We start from the raw sequence: 10,778 nt of genomic DNA, 5'->3' as shown, positions 1-10,778 counted from the left end.
TTTCTATCAAACCAAACAAAGCCTTAGGCTCTACCTAGGCTCACTGTCATGGCATCTAGCTGCAGCATTAGGAAGCAATTGCACGTACGGTCTGTTTCATAACTGAATACTTGATCCAGCTCAGTTGTGGCCTGTGGGACATCCACTCCCAACAAAAGATTCAGGTGAGGGGATGAGGTTGCACCCCATAATCGAAACATATCGATCACTTATTAAATTGCACTCTGTCTCAGATTAGTGTCAAATTCATCCATGGAAAAAAAGTTAGCAACTCCTTTTTGTTGGTAATCAGATGAAGTCACCTGGCGGTGGATAACAAAGCTGCGCCACCCATTCTTGACTCTTGAGTGATCAGAGAATCTTAAATTAATTTTACACGAGTTGCGTTGCCGTGTTTTTCACCGGTCGGTGGTCCTACCACCCTAATACTTAAACTCATCGTCTGAGGTAATTTGGAGCTTATAATGGTCCAGTTTCTTAGATGAATTATGCAATGGATGTGGACTACTACTACATCATAGGAAAGTAGGAGTCGTCTTTGCACCATGTGCTGTGAGGCTTTTCTGGGGTACGTATCAACGTTAATAGCAGAGAGGCCAGGAAATGACATAAAGAGTTCCAAAAGTCAAGCCTTTCACACTCTAGGGCGACAATGGACCCATAAAAGGATGAAACACTGCATCAGAAAAGATTTTATAGTAAAGGAAAAAAGAGAATATAACCCCAAATAATGCACCACTGAGATCTGATTCCTTTTTCTTTCTCCTTCTTCTTCTCCTTCTTTCCTGATTTCCATGCATGGAATAACATCAACTCAAATTAAAGTGCATCAATGCCACTTACAACACCCAGAGAGAGAGAGAGAGAGAGAGAAAAAAAAAAGCTTACAATACCCAAAAAAGGTGTATGTCTGATATGAGACTTACATGCACGGAATAATTAGATATGGCTTCTTCATCCAAATCTACTCAACACCCCTCTTCTTCTGTTTGTATGCCCATATATTTCTATATCTATATATCCCTTCTCACTGATGAAGATACTGGACCAATCATGGAATGCCAGCTTTAAATGTTGAGACAATGGGTTCTAGTTAATCAGTCATGCTCTTGACCACACCAGTCTGGTCTTCCTAAGGTGAACTCCAAGCTTGGGTTCTTGAGCTCCAAATGAGATCCCAGAAAGCTTTTTGTTCGGGTCAAATCGCTTTCCTGTTAAGATGAAACCATGTTAATTGTCATCTAATGACACCCATTTGTTAATTTTAGTTAATTTCAAAATAATATTCATCTCCACAGAACTCATGCATGGATTGTATGTATATTAATTTGAGGCATGCATGCATCATTGTGGAGTCTCTGGTCATGCACACCCCATCATTAATGGTCTTAATTGTGTGCATGTAACTGAACATAAATAAAAAAAAAAAAATTGAAACTTGGGTGTGAGTCACCTCAATTTGGTGCCCAGATCTTTGCTGAGATGGGAAGGTTTCTGATCTATGTCCATCCATGTCACTTGAGTTAGTTTGCAGCCAGCTTCCTCTATTGCTGAAAGTTGCCATAAAGAGTAGAGTTAGATTTCAGCTATTCTAATTGGTTGTCAACGTCTTCTTCATTGGGTGGAATAAAAGAGTAAGAAAAGTTGCAAAAAGTTGACATTCATGAAAGGCTAAATACCAAAAATGGCTAGTATTTTAGAGGTTGCAAAGGGGCATTTTAGATGAGTAGTTTTCCCTGCAAAGAAGATGATGGGAAGTCTTTTGTAGAGTTCCTTATCTCTTTTTTCTTAGTTTGGGGAGAATTACTGCTCTTGTCATGTTGCAGTTTTTGGAAAATCAATACATAAATTCATTTCTATACCACTATGTTTTGGAAAACCCTACTTCCTCATTTACTTTCTTGTGCATTTGGTGTTAACACCAATAAGAAAATGGAATGTGTGAAGAAGTCTCATCGAGTAGCTTATATGTAGAGAATATTAACGACACACGAATGTTCACGAGGAAGTGAGAATTGAGAATCTAGTTATCACATTTCTCTTCCAAAATTATCACTTCAACAAGCTGAAAGACCTATCTATTCTATGTCACTGATGGGTGTACAAAGATTAAAGATTAAATGCAACCTAGTTTCCTTTATATGATTAATAATTTCTTCTTCATTAGACTACTTCCAACTTTCTCACACACAAACACACAATAAATAAATAAAAAATCAAGTTCTAAGAGAAGAATAAGGCTTTAGTTGCAGTGATATTTATGAGCCTCTATGGAAATAACTGCAAGAATGCCTGTGAAATTATTCGATTAGTTAAATTTGCCTACTTGCTTTGACCTAAAACCATAAACAAACAAGGAAGCCTCAAGCAGAAATCAAATGAGAGATCTTGTAAATAAACCTAAATGCTTCCTGCATCAGTCAAAAGGGTTCTTAAAGATAGGCTGAAAGGATAGATCAAGATCATGTAATTATTTGTGTAACTTTCCGACAAGAAATAAGCTGTAAAGGACCTAACTCTGCAAATAATTCTGAGCAATATTGCTTTATTATTTATTGGAAAAGCTTGAAAGCTTAAGAAATGCTTTCAAATATGTGAAGGACAAAACTTCAATGATAGATGAACTTCTGTAGGGAAATCCACTTAATTATAGAATTTTAAATGGAGATTAAAATGGTTGTTAGAAAATGAACACACATTTTTATTACTCCAACTTCAGGGAAGGAAACCAGGCTTGATATAATGAATGATAAGAATTTAATTAATTGAAATGATCTAATTTTAATTGAAAATAATCTAGGTTTTGGGAAGATAAATGAAATAATGGAAAAACTCCTTGAGATAAAAGAGCAATTATTATGATATGGTGGCAGTGAAAGATACTATATCCATGAATGACAGACATTTAAATGAAAAGAAGTGTTGCCAGAAAAAAAAAAAAAAAGTGTAAACACTCTGACAGCACTGCATCAAACTGTACATCAGGAATATCTCCCATGCGCGCCTGATACATTCATTCATGGGGAGATATTCCTGATACGCAGCTGGATGCTGTGCTGCCAGAGTATTAGCACGCTTTTTGATGGCAGCAGATCCTGTCGCCATTAATATAAGAGTAGTAGGAAATAGGAAGGTTACTAAATTAGAGGATATGGTAGTATTGGAACATCTAAATACATGCATTTACATATACATGAGATGAAATAAAACGTCATAATCGTATTACTTGTTCCCAATATTGTGCATGGCTTAAATCATTTTCTACTTTAATGACATGTGATACTACTACTGAGAATCTTTGGTGACAATGAAAGTTGCAGAAGGTATCTCTGCAACATTGCCCCCCGTGCTTTAATAGATAAAGGGTCCACAATTCACATCTACCAAAATCACTAGCATTTGGATTGTGACATAACAACCCAACATCTATAGCAGTATGCCTAAATATTTATCATGAAAATATAAACCATCACTTTTTGTATTATTTTGTATGTATTTGTATTGTATATGTTTGTATTTATACTCTTTTTAAACTGAGTCTATAGGATTAAGGTGATGAATTGCAATAGAAGGCAATGGATAAAACACAACTTGTTTAGTATCTTAAATGAAAGTTCGTATGTTATCTATCTATCTATCTATCTATCTATCTATGCATAACGCAAAAAATCTGGTTCGGATACTCGAAAGATGGGTTTAATTTCTGAGTATTTCGGCCTTCAAATGTGAATTATAGAATGAGGAATGCTAGTAAACAAGTTCATGCAACTCCATAGACATGGTGGGATCCATGAAAGGCCACATTACAAGTGTAGGGCAAAGAAAACCAAGTTGTTTTTTACTAGCATTCCTCTTGGACATTTTATTGTTTCTCATAAACTATGTTCATATTAATTACATGGAAATAAATTAATTGAAGCTTATATATAAGTGGACATTGGTTTTAACTAAGAATTCAACTTCTAAAGAAATAAAAGTTGAGCTGGGGGTGCTGGCCTCCGTTTCTTTTGTTGGCCTGGGTTCACTTATATTTATCTATCCTTTTTCCTTTTTAATAAATTTTTTATTTTACTTATCAAAAAGAGTATAGAATTGGTCTCTTTTAGCCTCTAAAACAAATAATAATAATAATAATAATAATAATAATAATAATAATAATAATAATAATAATAATAATAATAATATAATGCCAATATATAAGAACCATGACAAGTTCACCACTAGGATGCAACTTGAGTTAGGCAGGGTTAAGCATCCATTAAATTTTTTAATGGGGCTCAAGCTGAATATAAGACTGGTGTAGTCGAAATTCTTCAAGTTGGGCAACTGGATTTGCATATTCATGAGCAAAAAGAATCTTTCCAATGAAGTCTATAAAATGGGTATGATAGGTAACTATGAAATTTCAAGGGGTAAAATGAGAACAATATGGATCTAACCATGAAAGGAATAACGAAAATTGGATAATGTGTTTTTGTATTATTCCGTGAACCAGGTTAGTGAGTGAGTAAATTTTCCTTAAGTAGTATATATATATCATAAAATGATGGAAATCTGACAAGTTGTTAATTTGAATATTAATGCACATTGAGAGAATTTGCAGTGATTTATGTGTAAATTTTTAGTGGCTTTCAAAGGTGTTGAAGTGGCTGCCTTGTGTCCTGAATACTTTGTACAAAAAAAGTTTATGGCAAAAATTGGGTTTCCAAAATGTGCTTTGAACATGGTAGATGATAGTTCATTGTCTTAAAATGATCCATCAATCTAAATTGAATGAGATTAATAGTATTAATTAGATCATTACAATAACCATAAGGGTTTATGTAGAGCTTAACTGTGCACATTATGTTGATTTTTAACATTTTTCACCACTACTTATCCCATAAAATAGAATACTTTATATCTTAATACCAAGAGGATCAAATATTTTATTAGTTTAGTAATTTCTACTATTATCTTTTTGATGTCTTTGATTTTTTTTAAATGGAAAGGTTTGAATTAGAAGATTATTATCTATTTACAATCCCTATATGAGGTTGTTATTTACTTATGATTCCATTAACAATGAAGGGCCATTCCTCACTGCAAATTAAAAATCAAATGAAATTAAGTAATTAAGATACACCTTGGAATTTTGGAGAAATATTAGAAAATAAAAATAGAAAACAATTACATTGAGATTAGTCAGATGATTACAACCACCTTATTAATCTAAAGAGAGAAATTCATCTAATCCAATCTTAATTATCCTGTAAACCAATTCTATCTAGACTGACCTAATTTACGAGGAACATAAATACTACTTATGTTGTAAATCAATACTACCAATTCAACCACTCCATTTCTGGTTATCTTATACGAGAAACAGCAAGAGCCAATTAGTTGTGTCCTGATTTCTCAAGGACAATTTTGCCCTTCCAACTTAGTAGTATATATAGTTCTTGAATATTGAGTACTCTCAACATTTTTGCCCTTGAAGAAAATAGTATATTAATTACCACCTTATTTACTAGTCTAGCTACTGACTATATATATATATCCGACTATCCTCACAAATTACTGATACGATTTTGCTTAATTTAAAAGTAAACATCTCATTAATTTAATGTTATTACATGTAACAACTTCTCATCTCTCTTCTCTTCACATTTGGAGCTCTATCCTATATTCCTTTAATGATTATATATTTAGAGTATATATAAACTTTCAACAAAATTATAAAAATTAAGATTCAGAAGCTCTTCACAGCTGATCGAAATAGTATATGAGAGACTCCTCCTCCTCCTCCTCAGCCATTAGTAGATTTTACTGTCCTCACCCTTTATAGCACACTCGCTATTTTACTATGATAATAACTTTATTGAATGTGTTGTACAGTTTCTGTTATTTCACTTCAGAAGTACCTTTTACCCTGGTTGGGTTAAAGCTGGTCATGCCTCCAAGCTTTTGTCATTATCATAAATGACAAGATTTTAAGTTTCATGTACAGTTTGTTGCTTGTAATGACTAAACCAAATTATTTAAGTGTTAAAGAGTTAATTAAAGTATCTAATTAATAGCTAGCTATAGCTGAACTGCCTGAACATATCCCAATGTTTCTGATCTGGAACTCCGCAAATTTAGGACTCCAACGTTATCTCTCATCACATTCTCACTTTTCAACATACATATATAATTAATCTCAGCGTGGAAAATGCAGTGAAGGGAATCCAAAGAGCTAGAGTAACGATGTTATATCAGACTGCATCAATCTATGGCTAATGCCACAAAACATCTAGAGCTCCGGCTTGTGTAGGTCATAGCTTCCCAGGAATTTTCTTTCCATGGGAAGAGAAGGAAAATGAGAAGAAAATATAGCTAGAGATTGGAATTAAATAATCAACAAGGAAAGACAATGTGAAGCATAATATAATGCATTATTAATTAAACAATGAAAAGAGGGGGAGCTCTCAAGTCAAGGGGTAGTCTTTTTGGTCATATGTGCAAGCTCCTCGTGGAGAGAATAAGAACCAAAGTTCAGTCATTATATATACTAAACAATAAATAAGGATTAACAGTAAAAAGAAAGAGAAAGAAAAGTGCAGAGTCGTTGCTTTATTTTTTTTATCTCTCCTTGTTGGTGTTCTATGTTTATAGCTTTGCTTTTAACTCATTCAAGCTCAACACCGCATCTCCATTGAAAATCGAAAAATTAAAGAAAGAAAAGAGAAGAAACAGAAAAAGCTAAAGCTGCCAAAGAACCCTTTTATTCTTCAGAAATGGAGGACGTGTGTTTGCGTTTTTCTAAGCTAAGCTATCCATGCAAAAGCAAAAGAAAGGCATTTATCTGTCGATTTATACCTGAAAGGGCACGTGGACAAAGATTTCTCGGATTTCATCTATATATATATAGAATGGAGGAGAGAAAGACATAAAGAATTAAAGATAAGATATGTAGTCTCATGTACAGAGAGAAGAGATGCTTGGGGCTGTGGGTGATGTTACCTTGAAGAGTTACTCCACAAGGTAGCAGTAGAAGGGTAATCTGTATCTTGTTGCACAGACCCATCTGTCGATCCTCTCTGGTCGATAAATCGGCGTAAATTCAAATCGTTGTTAGTGGCTGCTGGTGAGAAATCTTCTTCTCCAGATCCATCCGATTGACCTTCAACAAAGAATGGAAAGTTTAAACTACTGTAGCAGCGCCCATAGAACGAGAGAGGGAGAGAGAGGGTTTGGTGCATATATGGATATACGTGCTACATAAGGACACAAGTAATATAAATTTACATAAAAAATGGAGTTATATTTATGTATTTGTGTATGGATGGATGTATATGTGCATGTGTACTAATGCTGGTTTGGTGTTTGGTTTCAGTAAAAGATGAGGAGTGGAGAGAAAGGAGGATTTTGAAATGGGTAGATAAGTGCAAAATAAAGATGACGGGGGGGGGGGGGGGGGGGGGGGGGGGTTGTGTGTTAAGGCTGCTAAAAGAAAGCTGAAGGCTAAGCAATACGAATTACCTGAAGAAGCTGCAGGCTTGTCAGTCGTCTTAACAGTTCGATACATCTGCAAAGCCAAAGAGATAAACAATATACAGGTTAAAGATAAAGGACGGAAAACTAAAGAAAATAAGCAAAAGGAAAACCGTCCTCTCTCTCTCTCTCTCTCTCTCTCTCTATCTCTCTCTCCTTCAGACCCCTCAAGAAAGAAAACGAATTATTAAAAAAGAAAAATCTCATTCAAAAATCTCATGGGAACAGTTTCTTCTCTCTCTCCCTCTCTTTCTAGGATTTCTTGGTTTCTTCATTAACCACGAGGTTCATGTTTGGTAAGGCCAGTAATGACCTGTATTATTGAGAAATGATGGCTACTTTTTCTCTTATCATTCCTGTTCACTCTCTCTATACCGTCTTCTCTCTCTAAAAGTAGAAGCTGTCCTGTCTCAGGAAATCAGACTCATCTATTCATTCATTCATTCATTCATTCACTGCATTCATCGGCTACTGTGCCGGAGGGATAGATGAAGATCGGACCGATGGCAGAGGGAGAGAGAGAGAGAGAGGAAAACAAATATCTATTTTAGCAGTACCTGCAAATGACTCTTAACATGAGCTAATGTAAGATCTTTGACATCCATGAGCTCAAGAACAGACTTTGGAGTCGCCCCTGAAAGCCAACCATATGAAGATGAAATTAAAGGAGGAAAAAGAATAACCGAAAAGACAAACGGGATCAAAATTATGTATGTAAACCAGAAAATTGGAAAAGAAGATGAAAACATCAAACAAGACACTGGGCGCAAATGCTTTACTTTCATGGCCACCGAGGAGCTCCACGGCGTGAACGAAGCGAGCATGAAGAGTGCTTGTCCATCGCATCCTTGGAGCTCTCATGTTCCTCTTGGTCGGTAGCTTGGGCATAAATCTTGATCTAATCATCGCATGAGATGCATCCGAAGGTCCAATTCCATATTGGTGGGGGTGGTGGAGGCTATGAAGTTGGTGGGGTTTCAGTGTATCTGATGATAGTCCATTGAACCTCGAAGCAGCAGCTGCTATCCGATAAGCTGATGATGGAGATGGGGAGTTCGGCCCGGAGTGTAAGATTGCCATGGGATCGAAGCCTCCTGCCATGAAAGGGGAAGAAGGAGAAGCTGAAGAAGGACAAGACGAAGAGCAAACCGAAGAGGGAGACGAGGATGAACACAAAGATGAAGACCAGGAGGGATAGGACATTTGGTAGAAGCACATCTTTCCATCCTTCTCTCTTGAACGTTCCATGGGGATGAAGGGAAACGAGCGGTTATGATAGACCGGAATCCCTTTTATCGGCCTCAGCCCGTCTGAGGCATCGAGGATTGAGGGGGCATGGTTTAGGTGATTTAGTCGGTTGCTGTTAGGATGGCGAAGGTGGTGATGTTGAGAATAGTGGTCGGTCGGTTGTTCATGGCGCAATTCATCTTCTTCAGCTCCTCCTCTAGTGAAGCTTCTCCTCCACTGGCTCTCGGCCTCAAATCCGTTCCTTGGGTTCGCTAGGGAGAGTTCAGTGTAAGCTTGTGAATCAGGTCTCACGGAGCTGTCACTGTTGGACCTGAGACCATCATGACGACGCCAAAGGTCTAAACCAGTAGTATCTTGGTCGCTGTTGCCATTGCAGATCGACGATGGAGCGCTGTTAGGGGGGCTAATATGCAAGGAAAGATCAGGAGTGGGCACTGAGGAGGGCTCAATGAACATTGTTCCTTGAAAGGATACGTTTTTTATCTCGAATAATCCTAAGGAAAGCTTGCCGATGATATTTATATTCAAGCTGCAGTCCAATAGAACCTGGCCACTCCTCTCTATCTCTAACCCAATTGGGTCTCTCAAGAATAAATATCAAGAGTCCAAACAAATTAAAGCTGTGATCTTTTAAGGTGGGTTTGTGGGTGGTGTTCTTTCTCTTCTTTTCTCTTCTCCCGGAAGAATTTGGAGAATGATTTGTAGGGAGAGACAAGACTAGATATGGCTGAACAAAGGAACACCTTGAGATGCTCTGAGAGGTGAGTCCGAAAAAGGGCCCAAGGTAGAATAGAAAGACCCTTCTCTCTTCTTCAACCAACAGACATGCTCGAGAGAAAGAGAGAAGACGGAGAGAGATGGATAGAGAAGAGGTAGATATGTGTTACGAAATAAAAAAGAAATATAAAATAAAAATGAACCAAGTATGGGAAGTAGAGGATTTGGGTCTTCGTTCCTCGAGAGTATATCACAGATAATGACACTGGAACAAGGTCTCTCTCTCTCTCTCACTCTCTACCTCTTTTTCTCTCTTCTCTTTCTTACTGGTCAAAACACGCAAAGCAGCAAAAAATGGGCAGTTCGACTTCCTTCCCCGGAGACGACGGGTTAAAAAATGAAGGAGAGAGAAAGAGAGTCTTATGTATGATTCCTTTTCCCCCACCCTCTTCGCTTGTCTGCCCCCTTCTCTCTCTCTCTCTCTAATATTTTAGTCATAAAATTATATAATAGATAAATGGATGGAGTCCAAGCTTAAATGGGTTTTGCAAAATATCGGAGATATAATGAATTTATCACGAAATATTGAGTTTTATAATAAAAACTCATTGACCTGAGAGACCCCAAAGAGTTGTTTGTTTGCTTTCATATTGTTATCATCGTAAACCCTAATTCCACATACCTTCTAATTCCCTTTCATCCTCCCAAATATTCTCTTCTAATCTTTCAACAACCTTGTCTAGCATCATGGGTTTATTATATATGCCATCCCCACATGACCATGAATGATGAACCTTCCCATTGACTCCAACATGAATAGATTTCAAAACCCTAGATTGAATCAAGATAAAATAATATGAGGCCCTCTTATTTATTTATTTTTCTTTTTGGGAAGTACTCCATTACCATTAATGCCTTCACCCCATCTAATAAACATGCTCTAGGGTGCAGCCCTCTTGGGTCACTACAACAGAGATGATTGAAGATACCACCACCCTCATCTTCCTCTCTTGTAGTCCAAAGTCTACAGCTAAGACTATATGATCCAGTATAGGGGATGGATGGTGTGGGATATGTGGTATGGTCCATATATATGTACCACAGTAACTCTGATTATCTGGAAGTTGTAGACCAAACACCAGTGGTCCATCTCACCATTCAACCATTTATCCTCTTTTGAATGGCCAAGATTAGTGAGGCAACTAGTAGTATGCTATCTATAACTTGCTTAAAGCCATATCCTATAAAAAAGTATTACTGCAGTGCATTAAATATTGGACGGTCGTGATGGATCTAAT

General features: G+C 36.8%; 1 protein-coding gene across 2 annotated transcripts; it reads right to left on the bottom strand.

Annotated features, from left to right (window-relative positions):
• Positions 1-666: 666 nt before the first annotated feature.
• On the bottom strand, positions 667-9,567 carry LOC104607257 (transcription repressor KAN1). 2 transcript variants are annotated; one of them, XR_736925.3, is made up of 7 exons: positions 8,295-9,567; positions 8,073-8,149; positions 7,504-7,549; positions 6,985-7,144; positions 1,454-1,550; positions 927-1,211; positions 667-785 (listed from the first exon to the last, which is right to left on the bottom strand). XR_736925.3 is itself a non-coding variant. In XM_010272855.3 (6 exons), the coding sequence occupies exons 1-6, from the start codon at positions 9,217-9,219 to the stop codon at positions 1,098-1,100; spliced, it is 1,419 nt and encodes a 472-aa protein (XP_010271157.1). In that variant the 5' UTR covers positions 9,220-9,567; the 3' UTR covers positions 667-1,097. The 2 variants fall into 2 exon arrangements, 1 of the variants encoding a protein (XP_010271157.1); XM_010272855.3 differs by having other exon boundaries at positions 667-1,211.
• Between the last annotated feature and the right edge of the window lie 1,211 nt (positions 9,568-10,778).

This window comes from Nelumbo nucifera, chromosome 4, assembly GCF_055504915.1.
Source record: "Nelumbo nucifera cultivar China Antique chromosome 4, China Antique-T2T, whole genome shotgun sequence".
NCBI lineage: Eukaryota > Viridiplantae > Streptophyta > Magnoliopsida > Proteales > Nelumbonaceae > Nelumbo > Nelumbo nucifera.
This window is presented reverse-complemented; position numbering and strand designations above follow the sequence as displayed.

Excerpts from the sequence above, each read along its gene's own strand:
- LOC104607257 (XM_010272855.3), bottom strand. The coding sequence starts at position 9,219 with ATGTTCATTGAGCCCTCCTCAGTGCCCACTCCTGATCTTTCCTTGCAT. Across the intron at positions 8,150-8,294 it reads GCTCCTCGGTGGCCATGAAA|GGGCGACTCCAAAGTCTGTT; the intron begins GTAAAGCATTTG and ends GTTGGCTTTCAG. Across the intron at positions 1,551-6,984 it reads TTGTGGAGTAACTCTTCAAG|CAATAGAGGAAGCTGGCTGC; the intron begins GTAACATCACCC and ends GGCAACTTTCAG.